This window comes from Melozone crissalis, unplaced genomic scaffold (assembly GCF_028551555.1).
Source record: "Melozone crissalis strain CALT ecotype California unplaced genomic scaffold, PUWL_Pcris_2 ptg000004l_1, whole genome shotgun sequence".
Lineage (NCBI taxonomy): Eukaryota > Metazoa > Chordata > Aves > Passeriformes > Passerellidae > Melozone > Melozone crissalis.
The window spans coordinates 34,496,482-34,523,604 of NW_026535782.1; the positions used below are offsets into that span (position 1 = coordinate 34,496,482).

General features: G+C 45.8%; 1 protein-coding gene across 1 annotated transcript; it reads right to left on the minus strand.

Annotated features, from left to right (window-relative positions):
- Positions 1-2,091: 2,091 nt before the first annotated feature.
- DUSP6 (dual specificity phosphatase 6) lies at positions 2,092-6,825 on the minus strand. The gene is made up of 3 exons (XM_054274090.1): positions 5,993-6,825; positions 4,997-5,434; positions 2,092-3,588 (listed from the first exon to the last, which is right to left on the minus strand). Exons 1-3 carry the CDS (start codon positions 6,393-6,395, stop codon positions 3,281-3,283), a joined length of 1,149 nt encoding a protein of 382 aa, XP_054130065.1. The 5' UTR covers positions 6,396-6,825; the 3' UTR covers positions 2,092-3,280.
- Positions 6,826-27,123: the final 20,298 nt, after the last annotated feature.

Sequence of the window (27,123 nt, forward strand, 5' to 3'; positions counted from 1 at the left end):
GAAGCAAGCAGAACCCAGGCTGAGAAAAGCTGGCAAGTGCTGATGTAGGATGAGCCATTCCCTGCACCATGCTTGGACAGTTTTTTGGGAACCTCTGTTACAAGGGTGAATGTTGTGGGTTAGAGCTCTCATCACTTTTCTTCCTAACCCCTTGTAATTCAGAGCCAGCCTATGACTGCCAACACTCCCAGCAAAATCAGACATTGAACCAGGTTTTGGGTTGGCTCCACTTGTAATTTGGGGTTGCCTGTGACCAAAGTTGCTGTCACACAGTCTGGTTCAAGTTCAGCCAAGGGTCTGAAACAGCCTTGCTTTGGGCCTCACTCAAGGAAAAATCTGGAACAAGTTTTCAGCCTGACTGCTCTGTGTGTGTGAGCAAAGCTCCTCTGTGCTTGCTTGTCGCAAAAAATGATGAATTGCAGAAGTACCCATTTGGTGTTAGTCATTCTGTGCAGCAGGAAGGAAGCAGGAAGCCCTTGTGAGCATTAACTTTTCAAAGCAGTTTGCAGAAAAAGCCAAAGCTCTCCTCCCCTGGGCTGCACAGCCACATACTGATCTTTAGCTCCTCACCTCAAGGGGCAGCCAGCCACAGCTAACACTGGCAGCTCCTTCAGCGGAAGCATTTGCCCGGTGCAAACAGCTGAGGCATTTGGTGCCAGCCCTTTCCCTGTGCAAGGCGTGCTCGAAGCAGGGAGGGAAGAGGAGCCCTACACTTGCCAAACGGGAGAGGTCTGATTGCACTCAACAGGTTCAGTTCACGCTGTGACCCTGCCCGGCTTCCTGCTATTCAGATGTGTTACTTCCCCTTTGTGGTAATGGCCTGTGGCAGCCGGCCAGAAAACACTATTAATTTCAGAAGTGGCCTGACAACAAACCCATAGCGAAACGAGAGGAAGTGGCAGGGAGGCCATCTGTTAACTTCAGCAGAACAGTAGGGACATAGCTATGTAGGTTCTACAAGGAAAGCAGATTAATAATCCACAAAGAGGAAACTGGCTAAAATTATCCACAGACCATATTAAAAAAAAAAAAAAACACCAAAAAAACCAAACAAGGGAGTCACTTGAGCTGCAGCTGGACAGGAAATTGCTAGAGCTGCTTGCAAATCTCCACTTTGAACAGAACAGCATAGGGAATGCCAAGAGCGGAAACCGTTCAAAACTGGATTAGCACAAGCCAAGTTTAACTGCAACCCACTTCTACTTTCACAGTTTATGCACTCAATCTAGGCCACTGCATGAGACACTGACTCACTTTTTTCCCATGTTTTGTTTGCATTTCATTTCACACACTTGCAGTTTCTAAAATTACTTCAAATGTGCTTTGGCTGCCAGGACTGCCAGGAGTTCTGCAGTACCTCAGCCGACAGCCCCAGCCCCTCGCTGTGGTGCTGCACACAGATTTTGGCACCACCCTGCCTCGGGCCAGTTATCATCAGGAAGGATGTTAATGAATATAAGTTGCAGCAGGAAGTTTTGCAATTGCTGTAATCCCCCTTTTTCCTTCTGCAGAGACAGAACTGCTCGAAGGGTCCAAAGAGGAAATGAGGTGACAAAGGGTATATATAGACTTTTCCTCCTTGCCTTCACTAAGTTGCAAGGTGGCTGAATGGCAGCAGAAAAATCATTTACAGGCTGCAGACTGTTGATGAATCTCTGTGAAATGAGTTCCTGCCAGACAGCTAAGCAGAGCATGAACCCATCTCCTGGCATCTGTAATAGAGTGACCAGAATTCACAAACAAAGCCAGAAAACAGCACCTCCTTACTCTAAGTAATAATGAGGAAAAATAATTTGGCCCAGAGTCAGGTGCATCCCTAGTATAGCAAAGAGATGCTGGAGTATTTTGTAATTAACCTACAGGCCTTCAAAAGCATTCTCTTCACCAAAGCAAGATGAGAATCTAGCACATTCACTGTTTATTCATTTAGGCACCAGTGGACCAAAGGGGAAATCAAGGTTTTATTGTCTTAGGGGGATGCACAAAAGCTGTTGAGAGCAATTATTGCCTTTAAACATAACCATATGGGTATGTGCAATTAACCACAACTACACAGAGGGGAAAGGGGGAATAAACCAGCCAGCTTCTCCATAGCCAAAAATAGTTATTTATTTATTAATAATTTAAGGTTTTACATTCTTATAATAAATTCCATCTTAAAACTTTTACACTGTAGATTAGACTCTCCCTTATTGGCAACCATGTGCAGGGTCACTGTGCGTACACACAGGTACAAATGCTCGCACATACTTCCAGTTTTATACAAAAAAAAAGACGCAAAATATTGCATTTGAGGTGAAGCTCCCTGAAGAATTTGTACAGAGGTAATGCACTGTTTAGCACATCTGAAAGTTTTAAAAAGTCATCAAAAATCTTTCGCATTCAAAGACAAACCTCCTCCCAGATGATCTATTTACAAAAGGTAAGGCAAAAATTAATTTAATTTAAATATATATATGTGTATATATATATATATCATATGGAACCTACATCAAAAGCATGTGGAAAAAAAATCACCACAAGGAAAATAAAGATATATGAAAGAAGAGACTCTACTTCCTCACAAAACCTGATCTGCAAACTTCTTACCATTGCCATTTCTCCCTCATGGAAAGCTTGCTTCAATGAAATTCAGCATGCTGCAAATATATTCTTTGCAATTAAAACAAACAAACAAAGCAAAATTTATGAAAAGAACAAAAACACAGGCGTCCCTTGGATTGATTTCTTGAGTACATGTGAATTAATTAAAAAAAAAAAGCAAATAAATTTAAGGTTAAATATTTACATTGATCAAGTAAAATACTACCAAGCTCCTAGCAAACAAGTACTCCAAATACACTAAGCTGAACTCTCTTTCTTTGGCTCCTCTAAATTAAAACAAACGAACAAACAAAAATAACCAGTCTTCACTGAAGACAGAGATGTGTGTCACAGATCTGAGAGCAGAGGGCAGGAGGACAGTCCCAGCCCTAGAGAACACGTGCCCAGCCTGTCCAGCCTCACCCCAGCACACGGCAAGTCCTCGGACCGGCTGCTGCCCAAGCAGGGATGGACACGCTGCCCACCTGCTGCCCGGGGGCATAGCGGCGCTGCCCCACGTCCCCTCCCTTCCAAGAGCCGATGCCACACTGGGTAACCTTTCGTTGCCTGCGCTGGCAGCTGCCTGTTAACAGCAGAGGCCAGAAAAAGAGAAAGCTGCATTTCTTTATCACTGCCAAAGAGAAACCATTGAGGAGTGATCCCATGAAATGGACGGGAGAAGGGAGGTGGTGGGAGCTCACGTGGACTGCAAGGAATCCACCTGGAAGACGTTCTGGTTGGAAGGGGTGGTGAAGTACAGCTGCTGGTTCGGCACTCGGTTGTCACAGGGGCTGCTCAGTCCCAGAGTCCGCTCAAAGTCCAGCAGCTGACCCATGAAGTTGAAGTTGGGTGAAATGTTGGACTTTTTCATCTTGACAATATCATAGGCATCATTCATGGACAAGTTCAGCTTCTGCATGAGGTAGGCCACCGTCACTGTGACCGAGCGGCTGATCCCTGCTAGGCAATGCACCAGGACGCCGCAGTTCTTCCCCCGTGCTTCATCTGTACAAACAGGCAGAGAAGGACACGTAAGACAGAGGGTTGGTAACTGATCTCTCAACACAAACGAGATTAGTATCAAGTAGGAAGAAAGTACAGTTCTGATCCCAGTGGCCAGCAGTGCAACTCAAGAGTTAACTTTAGCGGCTTAAAACCAGGACACGAGAGGAATCCACTCCCCCTACTACCCAAGTCCAAGAGCTGAGAAAACTAAAAATGAGACAAAGGGAGCAGGACACGCTGCATGACACTGTTTTAAAAGCCAGGTTTAAAAGACAGGCTTTTTGCCTGGAGATTTGCCTTTAAATTCTTACAGTCCCCTTGCCCCAGCATGGAAATCCTGCAATATGTCACTGAAAGGCTTCATACAGACCAGCAGACTGCAAAGGTCTATTAAATTATTCTCCAACTGTTGTGCAGCTAACAATGGAGGTATTCAGGCATTTTAAAAGAATGAGGGAAGTCACAGGGGACAGCCCATTAGGAGGAACAGGATGTCAACATTGGTTGAAAATGGGTTCCTTTGTAATAGGAAATGCATTACAATGCCTGGAGATTAGTTTCTTTGTGGCTTCTAGCCCACATTTCTTCCTGCTAGGCTCAGATTACCTACATTCTCCACTATTACCGGTATCATTCAACCGGATTACAGCACAGCTTCTCAACAGATAATGCAATGCCCACCCCACCGCACCCCGATGGGGCAATTTGAGTCCTCCCCAAAACGAAGGAGAGTGCAGATTTTCACCAGAACTCCTTGGGCCCAAGGGTACAGATTTCCATCTGAGGGCTGGCTGACAGAGGCACAGAGCCCGAGAGGTATATCATTATTACCACGAGATTTAAATTAAACTCGGGCAATATATTTGCCAGGAATACCGCTTATTCATAACTTGCATTTAAAAGCTAAAGTTAGATTCCCAGATCGTTTCTTTTTATTATACTGCTCTTCAGTAACCTCAAGGAAAAAGGAAAAAAAAAAAAAAAAACCAAAAGCAAACAACCCCGAAACCAACATCAACAAAGAAAACGATCAAATAAGCTATCGACCCTAGACTCATCTGCCCCCCACCCGCCACGAAATGGTTTAAGAGCCCCCAACATGCGCAGGGCTCAGTCCCCAGCTCCAACACAAATGACTCAAGGAGGAATTCCACAGCCAGACAAATTAGGTATGCCTGTGCAACCCTGCAAAGGTCGCTTACAATTCACCGGGACTCCTCAATAACCCCCCCCAAACAGTCCCCGACAGCCCCTCAACTTAAGCCGGCTTTAAAATCAGAGAACGGGGCATGCTCCAGAGACGGCCATAAATGCTGCTACAGCTTCTCGCCCGAAATTCACGAATTCTTCAAGATATAACGAATTCTGCCTCTTGACATGTAGATGTTAGCAAGTAACCGGGTCTTACCTATAAATGAGATGGCCTCAGGAAAGAACTGAGACAGATTTTGGCTCCAGTGGTCAGAGATCGGGATCTGTTTGTACTTGAATTCACCGGCGTTTTCGAAGAGATTAGGGAGGTTAGGAGTAACATTCAAGATGTATTTAATGCCGAACTCTTCTAAAACATCCAAATTAGTGGAGTCCTTGGCACAGCCTAAGTAGAGGTAGGGTAAAATCTCCACCGGAAAGGAAGGCTGGTTGTTGGAAAGAGGGCTGCCATCGGAGTCGGTGGCACTATTGGGGTCTCTGTCAATGTCAGATTCAATGTCGGATGATGAATCGGAGCTGATTCGGAGGCCTCCCAAGCCCAGGACTGGCAAAGGAGGAGAGCTGCTGCTACACGAACTGTCTAGGTTAGTTTCACAGTGCAAGGCGAACTCGGCCTGGAACTTGCTAAAACCACCTGGAGAGAAAAGCAAAGAGGAGAAAATGCAACCTGATATAAGATGGCACGTCGACTTACTTCCCTGGTACAGCCCTGCCTGCAAAGGAGCGTCTGCTTTGCACCCTCTCGAGCTCCGGGAAAAAGAAGAAAAAGCATGTCACACTCTCCACGCAGCCAGACTAACTTAAAGGAAGGGTTAAGAAAATCGTCCCCTGCGGTGGAGGGCTCAGCACATCCAAGATTAAAGCTCTGTACCGCTTTGCCCTGCGGGGACCGCTGGAGAGGTATCTCGGCGGCAATTCCTTCTGCCAGGCTCATGCCGGAATCCCCGTTAGCCCTGTCCTCCCCACGCTGCCATAGTGATTTCAGACAGCAAGGTTTCTTTAAACAATGCGAGGATAAGGATAGGGGGACGGGAGGGGGGGGAGAGGTGTGGAGCAGGGGGGAAAGCCCCTTTCCCAGGTCGGTGCTCTGCTGGCGCATCAATCCGCTGCCCGGGGAACGCTGCAGACCGCGTCCCCCCTCGCTCTCACCCGGGCAGAGATCTCTCCCCCAAACCTTGGCGGCCCTTCTCACCTTCTAGATAAAATGCCTTGCAGCCTTCATCTTTGAGGCGCTTGAGGAGCAGCCCCAGCACGGACTCGCCGCCCGTGTTCTCGTTCCAGTCGCGGCTGTGCTCGTCGTACAGTACTACGGTGTCGGTGCCGCACCGGCGGGCGAAGCGCTCCCGGTCCTCCTCGCTGCTGGCGACGAGGGAGCGCAGGGGCAGGTTGCCCTTCTGCAGGCGCCGCAGCATGATGCCGGGGATGGCCACATTGATGGCCGACTCGATGTGGGACGACTCGTACAACTCCTGCGGCCGACAGTCCATCAGCAATAGCCGGTCGTTGCCCATCTCCAGCTGCTCGTTCAGCCACGCCACGGATTTACTAATCGCCATTTCCGACGCGAAAGGGACGGGTCTGAACGTATCTAGCATGAGGAAGGACGGGGGGAGCGGAGCGTGCTCTGGAAGCGCCCCTCTCTCTCACAGAGGCATGCGGCTGGCTGGGCGGGCGGGCTGCACCCCTCTAACTCCGCACAACTTATCTCCCTCCGCCCCAGGAAAATGAATCACGCAGCTCCCCCCGCACCGCTTCCCCCGCGCCGGGCGGCGGTGCAGTCACGGGGCGGGAGAAGCAGCCCCGGCCCCGGCGTGTGTGCGAGTGTGAGAGCGTGTGTGTGTGTGCCTGCGTGCGCGCAGCCAGCCTGCCCCGTCTCCTCTTTTTTCTGTCAATGAATCCCTGAATGAACCCGCCTAATCGCCGCTGCAGCCCGAGCCCTTGGGCTTTTCCTCCGCCGCGAGTGAATGAAATCCAATTAACGCGCCGCCGAGCGGGGCTCCCCGGCTCAGCATGGAAGCGCTGCTGCGGCGGTGCCCCTTGCCTCGCGTTCCCCTCCTTGGCTGGGCTGTGCTACCCCCGGGCCGCCCGCAGCGCCCCTGGGCCGCAGCCCCGGCAGCCGGCGGCTCCTCAATGGGCAGCGGCGCGGCTCCGCTCAATGGATACATTCTCCGCCGCAGCCAATGGGGGCGCGCGGAAGGGGCTGTTGCCGCGGCGACGGGCCGGCTGGAACAGGTTGTGTTGATGAATCGTTAATGAGTTTGTCATTCACAAAAACGGAAAGGAATTTCCGCTCCGGATAAGCCGAGTGCAAACAAGCGGCAGCCGCGGCGCGGCAGGCGGGGGCGGCGGGGGCAGGTGAGGGGGCGCGGCCCGGCGCTTCCCCCCTTCCCTCCGCCGGCACCAGCCGCGGGGCGGCCGTCGCTGCCGGCGGAACTAATGGCACTTTTTCTTTCCTCTCCCTCCCTTCTCCATATTTTCACTCCCTAAGACATACCCCGCGGGGGTCGGCCGTGTTCCCCCCAGTTCCCCCGAGCTGATCGTGGCCCGGCTTTTCATTAGGGCGTTCTGCGAATCCCATTTTTAGGGAGGCGGGTAGGCTCTGTCCTCGGCTGATCCCTACGGGGGTGAAGAGTAAACCCCGAGCTAATCTCTTCCTACGCGGCCCGGCTTTATTCGCTGCACGCAGCGCAGCCGGGGAGCCGGCCCCGCCGCAGGGACAGCCCGCGGGCGCTCCTGCTGCAGCCCGGCCGGGTCACCCCGCAAACGTGAGCAGGGAAAGCGGCCCGGCCGGGTCACCCCGCAAACGTGAGCAGGGAAAGCGGCCCGGCCGGCTCCTCCAGGTAGCCCGTGACTGAACGGCGCTGGCCCGGCCGCGGCTGAGTGCGCCGCAGCGAGGAGCCCGCAGGCAGCCGCGGGGCTCGGGGGGCGCCGGCGGGGCGTGGTGCGGGCCCTCGCACCTGGCAGCGCCCGCCCCGGCCGCCGCACCGGCTCCTCCTGCGGGCGCGGCCCCGCCGCCGCCGCCGCCGTGCTGCGCTTCCCCCGGGCCGGGCGGGGGGCGGAAGGGCGCCGCGGCCCCGCCGCACCGGGAGGCGCTGGGCAGGGCCGGGCTGCGGTGCCCGTCGGAGCGGCGCCGGCGAGCAGGGGACGGGGGCGACCGGGGGCCAGGGGCTGAGCCGGGAGCGGTGGCTCCAAGGTGCGGGTTAGCAAATGGTTAAGAGAAAAGCAAGGGGCGACAATAAATCAGGAGAAGGCTGGCCTAAATGCTAATCCTGCCACCGACATCTGCTTTGAAGTAAAATTGTCCAGGAGAGGCTAATCTCTCTTCCACTACTACTGCCCTTCAGGGCTCGCTGTTTTTAACCCCGGCTGAAGGAGGTTCTTTAGGTAGTGAGTGGCTGGAGAGTGTGACCCTGGGAACAGATAGTTGCATGGGCAGTGCTGTGTGTTCCACAAAGAAAATACCCGTGATGTTAATTAAGGCTGGCACCTCAGTCGCTGCAGTTTCCAGCAAGGCTGACACCCAGATGGCATTAACGATGTCCTCCCCAGCAGGGATTTTGAGAGGATCCCTTCTTTCTACCGCTTTTTCAGAAGCTTAAAAGTGGGACTGAAATATTACACAAATCTTGCCTCGCCCCCTTAGTCATGAGATTTCCTTGAACTGATGTTCAACTCACTGGGCACACCACACACCCTGTCCCATGGCTCAGCAAGGGCAACTTGTCCAGCTCACCTTGCCCACTATGGACCTCTCTTGTGAAAGACTTTCCACCCTGTTCTTACCAGGTGCTTCATTTGCTGCTCTGATATGTTCAGAGTATACTGTTTAAATGTCCAGAGCAGTGGCAGAGCAAACTAGAAAGCAGAAGCCTTTGGTTTTATTTATTTAAGCATTTTTTTGGGTGGGATACCTGTGGAAATACTATGAATGTTCAAGGGTAAGTGTATGAAGGCATTAAGATGTTAGCTGAAGCATACTCCAGAGAGTTGTATTTCCAAAGTGGAGCTGGAGACAAACTTGTGGTGGTGGTAGCTATAGCCTGCTCATTGCATGGCAGGATTCTGAGGGTTGCATTTGGTAATCTGGACCCAGGCAGGAGATTTTGCTCTGCAGCAGAGTTAAACTGGTCAAATACAAACAGCACCCATTGAATTTGTAGTTATACCTCCCTCAGCACACACCAGCTGAAGAACTCTAAAGGAGAACGAGAAGCTATGTGCTGCCTTGTTGTCTTTCTGTTTGCATGGATGTATGCACTGCCTTTTCCTCTTTCTGTCTGAACCACTCTGTCCTGTCAGCCACTGAGGGATGCTGGAGCAGATTCAGTTAACCATGCTACCATCTGATGCTTTGTCAGAGACCAGATGTACAACCCAGGCTTCATCAAGAGACCAATTATCCTTCAACTTCCAGAAGTTTTTGTAGTACCTGAGAGTGAGAAGGGCCAATTCCTGTCAGCCATGACCCCTTCATTCACCCAGCCTCTAGCAGTTAGGTTTTCAACTCTGAAATGTTTATTTTTGGATGGGGAGGGACATGTGTTTATTTTTTTATTTTTGTTTATTCACTTCCTTGTCTGCAAATAAGACTTCTTCAGTCCAGCTCTAAGCTTATTAGTAACAAACAGCCTATTTTGCTGGCTTTTGGACCACTTTGCTCATTTGTAGCATGTGTAGAGGTCCCAATAGATCTCCATGAGTGCTTATGACCTGAGCTTCTCTTGGCCAGACATGTCAGACAAGAGCATTGCATGAATGACAATGATTAAAATTTAGTTTTGTTTTGCCCAATTCCTTCATATCTCTCCCTGTAATGGAAGCCTTGGCCCTGAATTAGACAGACAGGCTATCTACATAGTGTAATGGGAGAGAGAAGTACCAAAAAGGCAGGTATCTATGACATTTTGAAACCAGGCCAACTGGGTCACTCTGAGACACTCCACAGTCTGGAATACTAAGGCAGCAGTGTAGAGGCATCCTCAGAAGACAAGGAATTGATGAAGTTTCTTCTTGCATTAGACATCAGGGATGAGATTTTTTTATATATATATAGGTGCTTTCTTCCTCTAAAGATTTAGCTTCATGCCTCTCTTCTACTTAATTGAAGCAGAATTTTATGGGAGTCTGTCTTTCTATGAGAAGATGAGGCATAAAATACATAGGAAGGGGTTTTCTGCTTCTTTGTTCGCTCCTTTCCCATGTTGCATCAATCAATATTTACGAGAGCAGGGACTCCAGCCTTCATTTTCCATGTCCCACTGATGATCTGAACCAAAATAGCAGAGACACCTTCTGAATCTGCAGTGTTAACTTCAGGCAAGCAAAGAACACTCTGGGAGTGCCTGCTGGAGAAGGCCAAGGAGCATAACACATGCTGGCATCGGGATTTGGGTGAGATGCCACTTCAACTCAACTCTGGAAGTGCAAGAGCTTGGAAAATGTAGTCAAGACAGGTTTCTCCACTGGCAGGTCATACTTAGGTATGAATTTTGAGGATCATGACTATCAGCTTTGACTGAACCAGCAAATGCCTGTGATTCAGCTAAAAAGTCATTCAGCTTTAGATGCTGGAAGTTAGAGGTTCACATTTTAACCTACTTATTTCCTCTCATTTATCACTTTCAGAAGTTCTTCAGAGAGGACAAACTGCACTCTCGAACCGCTCAGTTCCCTTTGCTGTCTCTAAATTGTGCCTGGTGGAACTTGTAATTGTTTTAGGTGGAACATAAAAGCCTGTACTTTTACATGCTTACCTTGCAGTCTGTGATTCTCACCTTCAGGTTTACCTCTGAGTCCTTTATACAGCTCCTTTTAGTTTCAGTAAAAGTGAAAAATCAATGTAGGTCTGTGTTGGTTTCTGTGAATGATCTGTTTGAAAATAGAAATACACAAATCATCCCAGACCAAATTGTCTATAAAGTGGAATACCATTGGTGTAAGAGTGGTTAGTGCAAGGTGTCACAAAGGGGGAACAAAAGTGTCCTATAAAACATTTTATTTATGTAAAGTACAAACAATTTATGGAAATGACATTTAACTGGTTATTCAATGTCCAATTATTCACATCTAAAATAATCCCTGAAGTTGGAGAAATAAAACACTTGAATGACTCCATTTAGGAAATCCTTTTGACTCAAGTGCTTTCCTTGAAACAGCAAATAGCTGGATGACTTCAAGCACACATTTAATTGTGCCTTGTAATAAAGTAATGTAATTAGTAATTACTTAGGAATGATGCTTTAAAATACTTAACAGCTACCACAAACATGCATTTTTTTAGGAGGACTCCTTGTGGTATAAACAAGGCTCCCTTCTGAATGCAGCTCCTGAGTTCTCCAAATTGTTCCTTATGGTTTGCAAAGGTGAGCAGTTCTGTTTGACAGCAGATCACTGCTGGCTGTTGGATTCTCTTCTTAGAGGATAAAACTAAGCTTGTAGAGGGCAGTGCAAGGCACACATTTAGCAAGACTTGCAGTGTATTGGCCAAGCACAGAGGCAAGTGCTGTAATATTTTTTCTTCTTTTTTCCCTTCCCACCACATGCTGCCATTGCTAGTGACACTTTTGGTGGCACTGACCTGTGTATCACTTCACAGTGATTTACAGTCTTCTGGCAACAGAAACATAGCACAGGTGGGCAGCTGTCTGTTAAAAATAATAAACATGAAGAGAACAGAAGGCTACGTGTCTGCACACTTTTTTATAATTACATGCTAATTTGATAGCTTTCAAATTAAAAATGGACTGTATAACAGTGGCAAAACCCAGAAGACTAAATTATAAAAGCAGACTAAATTATAATTTAGCAGACTAAATTATAAAAGTTGGACTGTGTGTGTGATTGCATGAAAATACAGATACACCATTATATTTGGTGGCAGTGATTAATAAATTTGCTTACTGGTTGGAATGTAGATTTATATGGTTTTGTTACCTTAGCTAAGGAATCGAGCAATTCCTACTTAAAACTCCTGATCCATGGTACAGAAATACCATGCTATTTGTATACAGACAGCAATGTGCTTGTATTATTTCTTTGCCAATACCAAAGAGTTCAGTAGTGTCCAGAGAGTGTTTTGTTGTGCAGGCTGGTGTTTCTCTCTGCTGTTGTCTGCTGTTCAGTGGCAGCCTCTATCACACTGTACTGGGCACGTACATCACACCAGATGAGGCTGCTGAGAAAATGCTATAATCTCTTTAAAATGCTGCCCATTTTGATTGAAGGGCTAGCTAGGCACTAACGTGTGGGTTTACCTGGGGAGGCATAGTGCTGTCACCAAAGGATGTTCCTTCAATAGCACTGTCCCATTTTTATCTTGTTCAGTCATCCTGCCAGGAAGCAAACCTGACAGCATCAAGGAAGCATGGAAAGCAGCTCTCTCTTCCCAATGCTAAAGATTTCTTTTCTGTGTTTGCAAAATCCCCTGCTACCAAATCTCTCTGTTCTGACCATGGGAATAAACCCTGCCCCTGGGATGACTGAAGGCTTGTTCTAGACCATGAAAAGAGTAAACAAGGGCTGCGTTTGCACAGTGCAGGATAAATCAGCTGTGCAGAGAGCAGAGCAGGGACAGCAAATTATGTAAGAAAAAGATTTTCATCCTGGGACAGGCATATTCAGGAAAAGAAATGCTATGCAGCTATCTTATATTTTGTTTCCAAAGAGAGGCAATTAGTAGTTCAACCAAGGCATGAACAATTCAATTTCCGCTGTCTGTTTTCTATACGGCCACTGAAATGTGTCCTGGGGACCCCGTGGAGCTGAGCACAGTTTGGCTCCAGGATGTCACAGGGGGAGACACATGGACAATTATGCATCCTGACACCTGCAAACTTCCATTTAGCACTTCTACTTTACTCTTCACAGATGAAAAGTCCCTCATGGGGACTTCTCCTGGGCCAGGCAGGACCTGCACCAAACCAGATTCATACACTGACAGAGGCAGGAGTTTCCTTATTACTGAGCCTGGAGCTTTCCCTTGTGACCTGCTGCTGTCAGAAAAGGCTGGTAAAAGCTTGCTGAGGGGGAAGTACCAAACTGATGGCTAGACCCAGGCATTAAAATGTCCTACTATGTTTCAAAAAAACAAAGGACTCAAGTCACAGGCTGAATTTGAAGTGCCCATAGTGCTGTCTTCCAGGAGGTGGAATGTGATATAAGTCACACAAACCTTTCTGGTTTAGTTTGCTACAATTTGCACATGCATTCCCCCAAAACAAACAAACAAACAGACAAACCAGAATATGAAAACAAAGTTGCGAAACTCCAGTGTCAGTCAGTCACTACAACTCCTACATCTCACAGATCAGATAGGTTATTTCATTTGGAAGTTTAAGTGACTTTAGTTGATAGGAGAGGGAAACAAGTAGAAGGAACTTTATGTAAATAGAACAGGTGGGGAAAGGGTGATGCCCTAAATGTGGAGCAGTATTACAAATGTTTGGGGCAATGTTGGGTTGTTTACATTACTAGAAAAGTATATATTGAGGGAACAGAGTCCTTTTGAAAGGCATACATCTCAAGGGAAGCCATAAATGGGTGTGGTAGTTCTTTGGTTCAGTATTTAAGAGCTTTGCAGTATAAAATATACCTCAAAGGCTGGGTGTGTACTCTGAGCAATCTCTGCAAATGTTGGCAAGACAGTTACTGTTGTCAAGTTTATTCTGGCTTTAGTATGCTTAGGTATTTATGAGGACTTAAAAGCAAAAGTGTCACATCCAAATACCAGGTCATCACTGGGTATGTCAGAGCACAGTGACATGATGATTACAGTACTGTTCATGGTCACAGTTTTTGTCATTTATTTGGAACATTGGTGTCACCAACATCCACAAAGGTAAATTATATTAAAATACTGCTTTCTCTGAGTAATTTTGTAGCAGAACTGTAAAGTATAAACCATTTTTGCAAAGTTTCCTATTCTGGCTAAATTGTGTGCACAGATCTCTGTTCAAGGGCTTGCAAGACACTTGTAGAGATACCTTAAAGCCCTGTGCTCCCCAGTGGTACACTGGAGCCTCTCTGCTCCTCTTAGAGTTTTTTTTTGGGTTTTTTTCTGGTAATCATTGTATATATTGGTTGGTAATTTTCTTTTTGCTTCTAGTCCCAGTTTGCAGCAATCTGCTTCATTTCATGCGGCAGTCCCATCAGATCAGAGAAGTTAAGCACTTCTGGATCACAGTAAAATTTTAATGGGAAAAAGAAAAGTGCAGGAAGCAGCATTCAGTAGTTACCTGCTCCCTTTCTAGTCTGCAGCAGATTAGTGCTTTATCACAGGGTTATGATGAGCTGCATGGAGCCATGCATGCATGCACTTTTCTTCAGATAAGAAGGTTTATGGCTAGCTGTGAAAACTGGGTTCATAAAGGTGAATGTTACACAGCAAGGAGGCTAAAACTAAGTGGGTTGTAGGTGCAATTACTTCTGTATAATATTTCAACAAGGAGAATCCTGCAGACCATGGCCAGATGCATGTAATCCCAGCCTTGCCCTTGTATGGGGCTCAGGCAAGTCTTTGGCGAGTAGACGCTGCCTGCAGTACTCCCATTTTTGGCTGCTTCCTCTGCGATTGGCGGGCAGGATCCTGAAGATATGGAGGGGTTTGTGTTTTCTTCCCTGAGTGAAGTGTAACTTTATTTAATCAGGGAAATCACATTAGGATTATGGTATGGATGATGTATTCTGGATAGTTAGGTCTTCAATACGTAGTTGAACACTCAGTGAGTCAGCCCTGCAATTTTTGGTGGAGTAGGTCTATTCCGGTGTGTGGGTGTTTGCAGAACAATTACGTAAGTGTCAGGGTAACGAGGAACTTTTGACATTTCTGGCAGCTTAACTGAGTTCTTTTCAGTCAAAAATACACTAATTGTTGTTCTCTTGCATTAAACACACATCATTGCCTTAACTGGATTTGGGAGGCTTTTTTTTAAGCATCAGTTGTCAGGGCAAGGCACTAGAGCAGTTTCATCCTTGAGAAAAGAGGAGATTTTTCACTGCTAGAGTGAGACAAACATTTATGAGAACAATTTAAATCATGTAAGAGGGTGCAAAAGTTGATATGCCATATGCCTGGAATTTACTATGGTAAAGCTAATTACTGCCACTGAATGCAAGGGCTCATCAGCATTTTCATTACACCCACCCTCAACACCTTGTCTTTTCTTTTTTTTTTTTTTTTTTTTTTAATTTTTTGAGTTTTAGTTTGCCAGGATTTTTCGCCTATATAATTTTTCCAAAGGAGAATGATGATGCAGCCTCCAAACTGACCCTTGAAATATGTGCTATATTCAAGGTGAGTAGGTTCAGTACCCCACTGATGAATGGTGTATGCAGAAAGGCAACTGCTTTTCTACATGTATTGCAGAGGGAAAGAAGAACTGGTTTGTCTGACAAGATCAATATAGCAAAGTCAGTCAGACCAGGTCAGCATCCAAATGACACTTTCAGAAAGGATTTCTCTCTGGAGATTAAATATGAAATAAGCAAAAACTGGTAAAGGTTTTCTTTCTCGTTTAATCCAAACTGTGCCTTTGGTACAAAACCTGTAGTCCAACTAGTCAATGGGATTTTATTTTTTCTAATCTGGTTAAATATGAAATATTTCAAATTATCATAATCTTGATATACTGTCTCTTCTTCTGCATGGAACAATTAATGAGCCAGATCACAGCTCTGAATGGTGCTGAGCATCCGGCTGACATGCCTGAACAACTAACAAAACAGCATTTGTGAGTGGATTTTGGAGAGCCAGCTAATGTCTGCAGGATGTTTTTAATTTTAAAAAGTGTATTTCCTGAAGTCAGTCAGGGAGAGGGACTCTGTTGCATGCTGTGTACAGCATGGTTCAGAGTGAGAACAGCCTACCAGCTTTGTTGGTTGGTGCTTGTCCACGCTCAGTGTATTGGCTGTGTTAGCAAGTCCTTCCTGAGGCTAGAGGTATGTAAGGTGAGGATTCCACCAGTGACAGTATGTGGTGAGGAATAACCAAAGAATCTGAGTTCTTTGGGCTCAAATCAATACAGTTTAGGCCAGGATTTTTTCTAATTAGTGAGCACAACTTCAGCTTGGACATTCTGTCTTAATGATGGATACATTATGTGAGGGTAATAATTGGATACAGGGGAGTGTGTGTGTTCAGAGGGTGTGTTGTTTATTCCTTCTCTTTGAAATAGCAGAATCAAAGTGTGAATCTGAAGTTGCTGCAACCCCATTTGCTTCCCCAAAACAGAAAATTCTGCAGGTCTGCAGCATGAACTGATTGCTTTATATTGCTTGTAGTCTGCTAGACTGAAGGGATTCATTGTTCTGGTGTGTGCAGGAGGAATTGCTTGAATCCAATGAGCAAAAACAAAGGAACTCTCAGTGCCTCATATTTCTTCCCCAGGATTTATGCAAAGAGGAACGAAGTCTTCTGCATTGAGATTTCGAGATGAGAGTGCTCTTCACTTTAGTTCAGTGCCTTCAAGTGCCACCCCTGTTGATTCATGTAGTTACTCAGAGAAAACTGGAGGCAAATAAGCATGAGTTCTTGCATTCAAAGGGCTTTCTACATTTAGTCATAAAATTAATCTCTTTTGGATTCAGAAACAGATGAATTATTTTAAAACAATTGCTTGCATGCCTTTAAATATATCAACAACTCCTGACGCTTCTGCTATTACATGTGGACAAGAACTGTTAGAAACAGGTAGGGAGAGGTCACCTACCCACATCACTCAGCTTAGAGCACCTCAGAAATGTACCACAGGGATTTTCTTTGAACCATTTTGTTAGCTGGATTTTTTTATTTACTGAAAACATACAGAGGTAAATGTGCAGTACTTCATTATTAGTTGGTAAAGCTAAGAGATTCATTGTTATTGGAAAATACTGATTACTACCTCTTAATCATCCCTCTCTATTGAGGACATACCACCACATCATTTTGAAGCCATTTATCTCTTCTGAGTAAGACCATCAGTGGTGTTACTGCTGATTTTCAAGCTAGGTTTAGCTGACATAGCAAGACAAAAGCAATGCCTGGAGTAGGACCTATGGTGTGTGTTGATTGTCTTTTTGCTCTTAAAAGCAAAGCCTATATTGATTTTGCAACCGAGACCCTGAAAAAAATATATTGCCTATTACTTTAGAAGATAAATGAGGCCAAAATGGCAGAGAAATTAACCATGGACTTTTTATTCTCAGGGTTTGGAATTGATCAGTCGTTCTGATTGCCCATTAAGCCGGGTTCAGCACATTGCCTTTGGAAAGAAGGGGTAGATGAACTTCTGACCACAGAGACAGTACAGATGAGACAGGAAAAACAAGCCAGAAGGGTCAGGTCCAGGTGATTGGCAGGTTGAGGCCCAACCAGGCATTGCAAGTAAGGCAAAGATGACCCCAAACCACCCCTATGCCAACAGCTGCCCTGTAGACTGCCCTGTAGACAGGTTCAGCCCAATGTCCCTTGTCTCCTTGCCTCCCAAATTCTCACCTGACCTTCATACTCAGGTCTCCAAAAATGTGAGACTGCCACTGTTCAGTATGGATTGAAAAGTTTGCCTGTGAGCAATTCCCAGGCATCTGAGGTGTGTCCTGCATGGCCTGTTGTGAGGCACAGTGATGGGAGGGTTACGTGTCCTGGCAAGCCGGCCGGGAGCAGCACTTGCTGAGACTGCTCTTGCCTAAGGCCACCCCTTAGAGCAGGAATATGTTTGGGAGTAGTCAGGAGACTTTCAGCTCACTTGGGTGGTGTGGCTGAGGACAAGGAGGAAGGAGCAAGGTCCAGACAAAATGTGGCTGCCAAACTTGAGAGAACAGCTCCCCATGAAAAGTGCTGACTCTGCTCTCTCTGAGAACAGGTTGCTCATCAGGTGTGAGCTCTTCCTCTCTTGGAGAGAAAGTGCCTTAGCTGAAATATTCTTAGATAGAGACTGTTTTCTACAGCTCTGTAATTTTCCCAGCCAGGCCATTTGTTGGAACTCAAGGTGTCTGGTTTTATTTCTGCTGCTGGGTGAGAGGGCACCCCATGCTTCTTCGTGGGCATGGTCATTTAGAGGAAGTAAGAAATGCTTCTTGAGAAGTGGCAGAGGGGACTTTTTTCTGACTCCTTTCCTGCCCTCAGGTCAAAATAAGAGTTTCTAGGAAACAATTTATTATTGTCAATTTTGGGGTTTTTAGAAGACACAGCAGTTCTAGGAGCTCACAGTCACTGTATACTTGGAAGAGAGAAGATGGGTGTGTCAGATAGGTGTTTCAGAAAATGGATATATTTCATTCATTCAAAATGAATTTCTAAGATTGGTATGTCAGAGATTTCCTGCAAGGATTTCCTCAGCACAAGGTGCATGTTTTTCTGAAATTTCACATATGTTGTCAGGACCTTCATAAGAACATGTGGGCTATACTTGCTATGAAGTGTCCCTTGGACAAGGGTGAATTTTACCTTCCAAAAATCAACTTCAGCTGAAGCAACTCAAAGACCATGTCAAAAAAAAAAAGAATTTTGCCCAGCTGTCAGTGACATTTGTGAATGATGGAAAACTATCCATATGGCTAAACAGACTATCTGCACTCCCCCACAAGTAGTCACTTAGAGGATGGAAGTAATATTCAGCCTGATCATCTGGTTTGCAACAGGATATTTATCTCAAGCTTTCAGGGATGTCATTATTACTGGGGGAGGAGGGGAATGGGCAGTAAGACAGGATCTGTAATAGATTATCAATGTTGGGAAGTGAATAAGCTGGAGGGAAGGAAACCTGCCTGAACCCCATCATTCACCAGCCCTGCTTTTGCCCAGAAAGAGGGGCTGTAGGCCCATGATAATACCAGGGGAAGGAGGAAATTTTCCCACGGTGATCAGTTAAGAGTTCAAGGAGATTAAGTGGGGTCAGAAAAATGGTAGGATCCTGAAAGGGAGGGGTACCACATTTAGTGTGTCTGAAGAGAGGACTGGTTAAGACAGGGAATAGGGACGAGTCTGTAAAACAGTTCCTGTGAGCACATCCTTGAAAGCTAATCCAGCTGCCCTGCAGGGAGGCTGGCAGTGCCAGAGGCTGAATCTCAGCTCAGGGCCTCTGGTGCAGTTGAGCAAATGACACAGTTGTGACTGATACTGGCACAGAGTACGACAGCCTCTGGTTGTGGTCCACTGGTTGTGGCTGCCCAAAAACCACCTAATTTAAACTCCACTTCTGAACTAAGGAGCATGAAAATTTCAAAGCTTTTTGCTTCCAGTGGAGGCTTCCAGGGGTAGTATTAATAGCTTTGGTGAACTGTGCTCCATTGATTTAAAGCACCTGTGCTTCTGAAAGTCAGGGTTTTATCAATTTTTTATCACTTACACAGGAAGCAGCGCTGGGCTTAATGCTATTTATCCAGCTGGACATATTGACTTTGACTTAGGAGATCAAAGCATTTTGGTTAGGGATTGTGTAACATCTTCCTATAAGAACTGTCAGGGGTAAATTTACCAAAGCCTGAAACTTTGATTGATGATGGTTTTGCATGAGTGTTCAGCGTCAGGAAGCACACAATAAACCCTTTCTCTTAATGGAGGTACAGGCTCTGGCCTCTTTAAACATATGTATTTTGAAACACATTTCATCAGCTCCTTGAACATACCAGTACACAAAACCCTGGAGGTGCACTTGAAGGTGAGCGGTCCCTCAGCTCCAAGGAGGTGACCCAAGATCCTTTAGGATGCAGCTTTGTATAGACCAAACCTGGAGCCAGTAAGGAGAGTAAGTTATTTGTTTTTTCTTTTTTTGTTTATTTTCTTGCCCTTTGCTATTGTAATAGCAACATTTTCCACTAGGAAAGAGGTTGGAAAGTGCTCCCTCAGGAGCTCAGAAGTTCAGTCCTGTGCTCCCATGGGTCCTCCTTGGCAGATAGATCCAGCCTCTCCTTGAGGCTACATGGAAGAGACTTGACTTGTCCCAGTTGAAGGTGACACTTATCACCTGCTGTGATCCAGCTTTCCCCAACTATTTCTATCTGAGCGGTACTAAATACACTTGTTAAACACTTTGACATCTTATATCACCAATTACTGAGGATTTTTTTTAGCATACTCTAACTTTTAAAGGCAGGACACTGTCCCCCTTCACTAGGGTAATGAGGAGAAACTGCAGAGAGAGGACCTCAGCAGGGGATTTTAACTTAGGGGTGCTAGCTGTCCCCTAACAGGGAATACCCTCTGCTGCTGGCTGTAAAGGGGAGCATGAACAGTGATCTCCCACCTCTGCCTCACATGAAGCCATGCTAAATATCTGTCCCAGCCTAAATGAACATGAAACAACAGTGGTCCCACACTACGAGAAGTGTTGTCAGCATGGATGTACTCTTTCAATAGTTGTCCTTAATACAGTAGTAGGGGGCATATACAGAATTAAAATAGATGAAATATGACAGATGGCTGCTTGAGTTTTTCTCTCAACATAAAATTAAAGCCCTATAAATAATGTAGAATTATACTGGCCTTATTGCTCTCTACCAGTGGGATTCAAACCCATGCAGAGCTTTGATCAGTCTGAAAATTATTGCTGATGCACAAGACAGTGTTACTCCTTTTTTCCTCTAGGTGCTCAGAGTGCAGATTGGGCCCCAAAGATGGGCCAGCCCTGCCATGGCCCAGCACATCCTCTGCTGTGCCCTGCAGCTCTGCTCCAGGGCTGGGCGTGAGCGTGGCTGTCAGAGCCCTGCTGGCTGGCACTTACCCGTGATCCAGGCACCTGCAGGCAGCTTGCTCCTGAGCAGCAAGGCTTTTTGAGTGATGGAGAAGTTTTTGTGTGGTGGTAAAGCTGCTGCTGCCACAGTTTTGTGTGATAGTCACAGCCTTTGTCCTGAGCATGCCACAGCCTGTGAGCAGCTGACCTGTGCCATTGCAGTGCTCAGGGCTCTCCTGTCTTGCAGAAGGAAATGTTCTCTGGGCTTTTCCTTTATTTTCCTTTTTGTTTTTAGCTACAAACAAACACTAAATATTTTAAGTGTGGATCTCATGGCTCAAGGACTCAGGATGATTAAAAGCAGGAGACCTACAGAGACATCCAGAAATTATTGTTTTTAACAAGACAGGAACTTTGTCTGAAAACAGGATGACCTGCTGCAAAAGACGCCGACAAATCCCTGTAGAGCTTTAGAAAAAACAAGCAGGCGCCTGAGTGTGCTTTAAAAAAAAAAAAAATCCTGCCTAGTAATAAAAAGGGATGTGAGGGTAAACAGGAAAAGAGCACTCCACACTGCAAGCAGTCCAGAGGAGGAGAGGCTGGGAAGAGCACTGATCTGAAAACCTGATATGGAAACTAAAGGGAAAGATTCCTTACTATTCCTCAGGACAAATTCCTTGAAAAAGCCTTGATGCAGCTTTAGTGGCAGCTGCCCACTGGTTCCTGTGTGCCTTTGTTGTGGTACTACAGAGGGTGTGGGAGGGTAGCACAGGCACCACAGGTTTTGTTGGCTGGATTCCGTGGCTGTAAAGAAGTTTCAATTCTGAATTGCCTGAAATAGAGGCTTAAGAGACAATTCTACTGCATAACTGTGTTTCCTGAGAATGAAGTGACTGCAGTTCTGCACACCTGTGCAGTTATGCTGCAGTACAACTCACTTTTCTAATTTTAGTGTGAATCTCATGACATATGTTGTTTTCTGCCAACCCCTAGCTCCTCATGTTTTGCAGTTTCATGAGAATCTCACTTTCCATGAATCTGAATCCAGTCTTTCTAGCCTTCATGCCTAAGAAAGAAAATCTTGAAATCAAAGGCAGCGTAGCATAACATGTAAAACAAAACCCCTGTTATTGCTGTGTTTTGGATGGTGATTTTTAAAATCAACTTCTACTTTGAGAAATTAGTATATTGATATTTGGGCTCGATCACATTACCTCTTCTGCTTTTTGGTAGAATTTTCAGACTCAAGTGCTCAGCAGGTTTTCCATTGGAACAGGCACACTGTTAGTCAGCAGGTTTTCCATTGGAACACACACACCTCTAGCGATAAAAGGGATGAGATAGGTACAGTAGCAGGTACAGGCCCAGGTACACCAGAATCGTAGGATTGGGTTGGAATCAACCTTAAGTATAATCGAGTTATATCTATTATTATAATATAATCCTTGCCATGGGCAGAGATGCCACCCACTAGATTAGGTTGCCCAGGGTGCCATCCAACTTGGCCAGCTTGCAGGGATGGCAACCTGTTCCAGTGCATCATCACCCATTGAGTAAGGAATTTCTTCCTCATATCTTGTTTAAATCTCTCCTCTTTTAGTTTAAAGCTGTTTCCCCTGGTCCTCTTACTATCTGTCTATATATTCACTCTCCCTCTTTTTTATATAAGCCCCTGTAAGTGCTGGATGGCCACAATGGATGCCAAAATTCTTTGCAACAAGTTTCTGCTGCTCCAAAGTCAAACACTTCCCCAGAACTGAAATAACACCTTAGTGGCCAAAGGGGCATTCAGGGGATGTAAAATGCACTGACAGTAAAAGATTCATCCCCTCAAATGTAGGCCCCAGTACCCACCAAAATGCAGGTGAGGGGTTTGGGCTGATGCCCAAGGTTTAGCACATCCCAACTGAGGCTGTCAGGATGGAAGTCACTCCTCTCTGAGCACCAGGGAGTTGACATGGTCAGCTCTGCCACAGCAGCCGTGCTCCGACCATCGCTGAAAGGGCACAGCTTTTCTCTTTCATTGGGTCCTGTGGAAAATACAGCAGCTCAGACAAATGCTTGTGACCTTACAGGCACTGATGGGAGCCACAGAGAGGCCTTTGGATCACCTCCCGTGGATGCAGCCCTAAATCCCTGGGGATGAATATCGGGTCCTCTGGCCCTCCTTTGTCTCCCTGTGGGTGTGTACCAGCCCTGGCCTGGGAGTGCCTCCGTGTTCCTCTGTACAAGGCTGTTTTCCAGAGAGTGGCAGGGAGCAGGGAAGCAACACTTGTTTGTGAGCTTTTCTGATAATGGAAAATACATTAGTCTCCACCCTGTTCTGGGTATTGCTTGGAGGCAGACAAAGAACAGCTTCTCCTTGCCCTGGAGGAGAACAGGTGCTGGAAGAGCTCAGCACAGGGGTTGCCCTGAAGCTGGGCATCAGACTGGGGGCCACTCTGCAGCGGGTCACAGGGGTGACAGCTATCCCTGCACTTCCTCATCCCCGATGCCAAACACCTCCTGCTCTGGAGCTGTTTGGTTTCAATTTGCAGTCAGTTCACCAGCAGCATTTGGTTTTGCACCGGCTTTCTCAGGCAGCCCAGTACCTTGGGCAGGGGGTTTTATCCACTCACTTTTTTATTATATAAAGGAATTGAGTTTTTTTTTTTCTTTGCTTTAGTATAAATGACAGGGGCTTTGCAATTCTTAATGTGTGTGGCTGCCCATAGATCAAACACTTACCTGTAACCTGCACCCTCCAGCACTGCACTGCTTGAGACTGAGTTACATAGTAGAAACTATGATCAGAGAAGTTTCCAATTTCCAAGAAATGAAATTAAAGCCAAACAAATTTTTATCTCCTCAAAATGAATAGAAATACCAGCTGCTTAGTCCGCTGATTACTTCATTATTTGATACTCATATGCATGCTCACAGGAGCACAGCTATAGCAGCATGCTTCACTTTGCCTCTCTAACTTCCAAATTCACAATGAATACAGAGTACAAAAACCTACTGGCAAGGTGTAGATAAGCATGTCTGTGTAAGAATTTTGAGAATTTTATTTTTATACGATGTTCTTGTCCTCCTCAGACAAGCAAAGACATGATATCATTTGTATTGGCCTAAGAAAAAATAATTCTAAGTCAACATGCCAACATGGTGCCAGCTTGATTCACAAATCTTTGTAAAATTAGTGCGCAAGAAACTGAACTACATCATTGGGTAAAAAAAGTTTATTCCTTCTCCACAAGTAAAAGATACTTAAACTCTGCCCAAACTTAGTATGATGTCCCAGGTTCCAAATTCAACTCACAAATTGCCAAGAGAGCACAGCAGAAGCAGCATCACTGAAGATCTAACACGGTAAAAGATCTCTCATTTCTGTTAAAAAATGGTGAGTTCAGGGCAGCTACTTATCTTTCTGCAATTTTTTTTTCCATAGCTCTGTCCTAAGTCAGACCTACTGACTTCTGTTGTGCTACCGGCCCGGTACCGGTCACTTTTTATTTGAAAAGTGGATGTTATGAGCTCTTTTTTCTAGTGTTTACATCTGAGGACATTTTAACTCTTGCAAATGAGTGGTTCATCTCAGCCTCTTGGAAGGGAGTCTTTGAAGACTGATGCCATTAGTGCAGGATAATTTTTAGGCTATTCACTCTTTATTGGGCTATGAAGTAATTGGCTATTTTGGTGCTGCCCAGCAGGGTTTCTGGCTTGGCCCAGTGCTGCTCCCTCAATGGCTGCCATGCCTGCACCCCACCACAAATGCTTGGAAGAACAGACTTTCTTCACTGACAAAAAAAGCCATTCAAACCTTTTCCTATAGAGAAAGCTGACTGCTTTGGGTAGAGAAAACACAGCCTCATTGCAATACCACCCCTCCCCAGGGGACAGTGCCTTTGCAAAGCCAGCCAGGCAGCAGGAAGGTGGTGCTGGTCACAGAGAGGAGCAGCCCAAGGCAGGCTCGGGGCAGGGGACAGTGGTGGCCCCCACGGTGACACCCGAGCTCTCTGTGGCATCCTGGGGAGAAGACAGCGAGGAAGAGAGCAGCGGGGAGGCAGTCTGTGATTGAGGTGTGGAGGAAAAGGGGCATTTGGGCAATAGGAGAAGGCTGGCAGGGAGCTCTGGGGACCATCCAGCCCAAGTCCCCTGCTCAGAGCAGGATGCCCAGAGCCAGATTCTGCACCTTTAGCTCTGAGTCTTGGAAGCCTTGAAGGGGAAGTTTGGCATAGCACAGCTTATGCCAGACTCGTGCTGAGAGGTTCTGAGCTATGTGGGATGATGCTCTAAAAGATCATTTCAATGTTCTTTTTTCTCTGTATTCCAATCAGTCACATATTACTTTTTTCTTCTTGCTCCAGATATTGTTTTGCATCATCCTTGCCATATGGAAGAAAGGAATGGTGCTGTTCTGATCTGCTGCCATAAAAATAGGAAATGTTTCATAAAAATATGAAATGTGTGATCTTCAGGGTAGATTAAAACTGGGAATTCCAACTTAAAGGGGGTTTTCAACATGTTGAATTTTATCTTTCTTTTAATCTAACAAGCTATAGTAGTGTCAAGTTTTCCTAAAGATTAGAAATCTCATCAGAAATGGATTTGTATATGTTTTATTAGTCTTTATAAAAACTGCTTCAAATTAAGACATTAACTGATAATTTCCTTTTATTATTTCAGATATTTCAATTTATAAAACTCAAATTTGATTTTTTTGGCCATCTAGATGCTGAAAATATTCAGTGAGGAAAGATTCTCAGAGACAGCATTACTGCTCCCTCTGAAATCCTCCTGGACTTCTGGGAACAGAACATGACAAGAAAATGAGTGCTTTTAGCAAATCCAACACTGAAGGATGCTATTTAGCACAAGGAGTTAAGAAATAAACACTGTGCAGATGGGAGCTGCAGGCAAGCATCTCTGCAGTGACACCTATCATCTATGCTATGGTTTAGTGGTGAGCGCTGGTTTTGGTTTAATGGTTGGGCTCAATAATTTTGGAGGTCTTTTCCAGCTTCAGTGATTCTATGATCAGCTGCACCTGAGCTGTGAGCATGGTGATGGAGGAGCCAGTGCAAGGGCTATGATGCTGTCTGTTTGCCTAACATTATAAAATGGCACGTGGATTTCCTTTGCGACTCCTGGGAATGGGAATAATGCAGGTTATACCTAATTTCCACAGAGGGCTTAGATATCCTGTCCCACCTTCCCAGTACTCTGGTTTCTGAAGAAATGGGATGGCTGTGGTGGCAGTGAGCCAGTGGTCCCTAGGCAGGTTCTCTACTCCAGCTAATAAATCCTTTGGGAACTGGGCCGGCAGCACAACCTAGTGAGCTGGCACTTCAATGGCCTGAAGAAGAGCTGGCCTATGGTTCATACTCCAATGGAGTCACACTGGAGACTGCCTGAGTCTCTCTTTTCTGTCTCAGGAGGTGACGCTCTCATGTCCCAGCCAGCTCTGTGTGAGCTGATGGGTTTGGGCTGGTCCCCATGGGAACACAGCCACCCTACTTCTGGCTGTGTTGTGCTTCCTACAAGCCAGGAATCCTGGCTGCTTTACAACATCATCCTGAGGGCACTGTTTGTCCCCCACACAGCTCAGCAGCCTGGACACTGGGATGGAAACAGATTTGAGACCAGCTGTCATCATTATACCCCTGTAAGAATTAGACAAATTTGTTATTCTTAGGGGGGCACTTAGAGTACAGGGGAGATTGGACTTTGCATAACTGCATTGACATGCTGTGGCTGGTACTGTGGCAGCAGCCAACTCCCACCTGGGAATGGACTCTTACTCTTCCCATCTTCATTTCTTGATCAGACAGAAACAAAGATGCAAAGAAAAATATAAAATTATTTATTAGGGTATGTTATACCAGTGTTTAAAAACGATGCAGCAAAAACTACAAATAGCATAGAACTTTATCCCCATGTATTTTGGATAAGATTTTATGGTAGCACAGGAACAGTTTCTTAGGGATTTGACATAGAAAGTGCATCTTATGACCTTTCCAGGTATGAAATTGAGAATATTTTCAAGGTTTGTTGGCAGTGCAAATGGCAACTTACTGTGGACTAGATGAAGTGATGCTGCCACAAGTGGGAAGCGACAGATGAGGAGGCAACAACAGCTCTCAGGGTGCAGACAGAGACACTCCATGGCAGCACAGGACAGATGTAGTTGTTCAGTCCAAAATTGCTGGTAAGAGTCACCACTGAGTGAGATAAAGCTGAACTGATTACTGAGTGTCTAGTCCTTTTCTCATAGTCTGAATCTGTACATCATAGCACCAGGTTAAATCGTATCTGTTAGGAATGAACACAAATTAGGTACAGAGCTCAGAAGTGCAGATAACTGGGGAATCATATGTTAATGAGATAAAAATTGTATTCTTCCTCCCAAATACAAGTGGACTATTTAAAGAGGAGAATTTTCCTTGGGGGAAAGACCATTTCTGAGAGTTTTTTCCATTGTTTTTCAGCATCATTTCAGCCCAGACAAGGAAGCCAAGCTACCAGGAACAGGGCAATATCACCTGTGAGTGATGCAAAAGCAGCTGAAGAAGAAGACAATCAGGGAGTAGTTGCTGTGGCATTTTGGGAGGCTGTTGAGCTAGCTCCTGAAAACAACTGGCAATGTTCAACTGGAGTTGAGAGCTGCTGCATGAGGGACAGGAAACTGGGGTAG

Bases quoted from the DNA above. Each gene is read 5' to 3' on its own strand.
- DUSP6 (XM_054274090.1), bottom strand. From the start codon at position 6,395: ATGCTAGATACGTTCAGACCCGTCCCTTTCGCGTCGGAAATGGCGATT. The intron at 5,435-5,992 runs GTGAGAAGGGCC...TTTTCTCTCCAG, and splicing joins CAAGGCATTTTATCTAGAAG to GTGGTTTTAGCAAGTTCCAG. The intron at 3,589-4,996 runs GTAAGACCCGGT...CTGTTTGTACAG, and splicing joins TGAGGCCATCTCATTTATAG to ATGAAGCACGGGGGAAGAAC.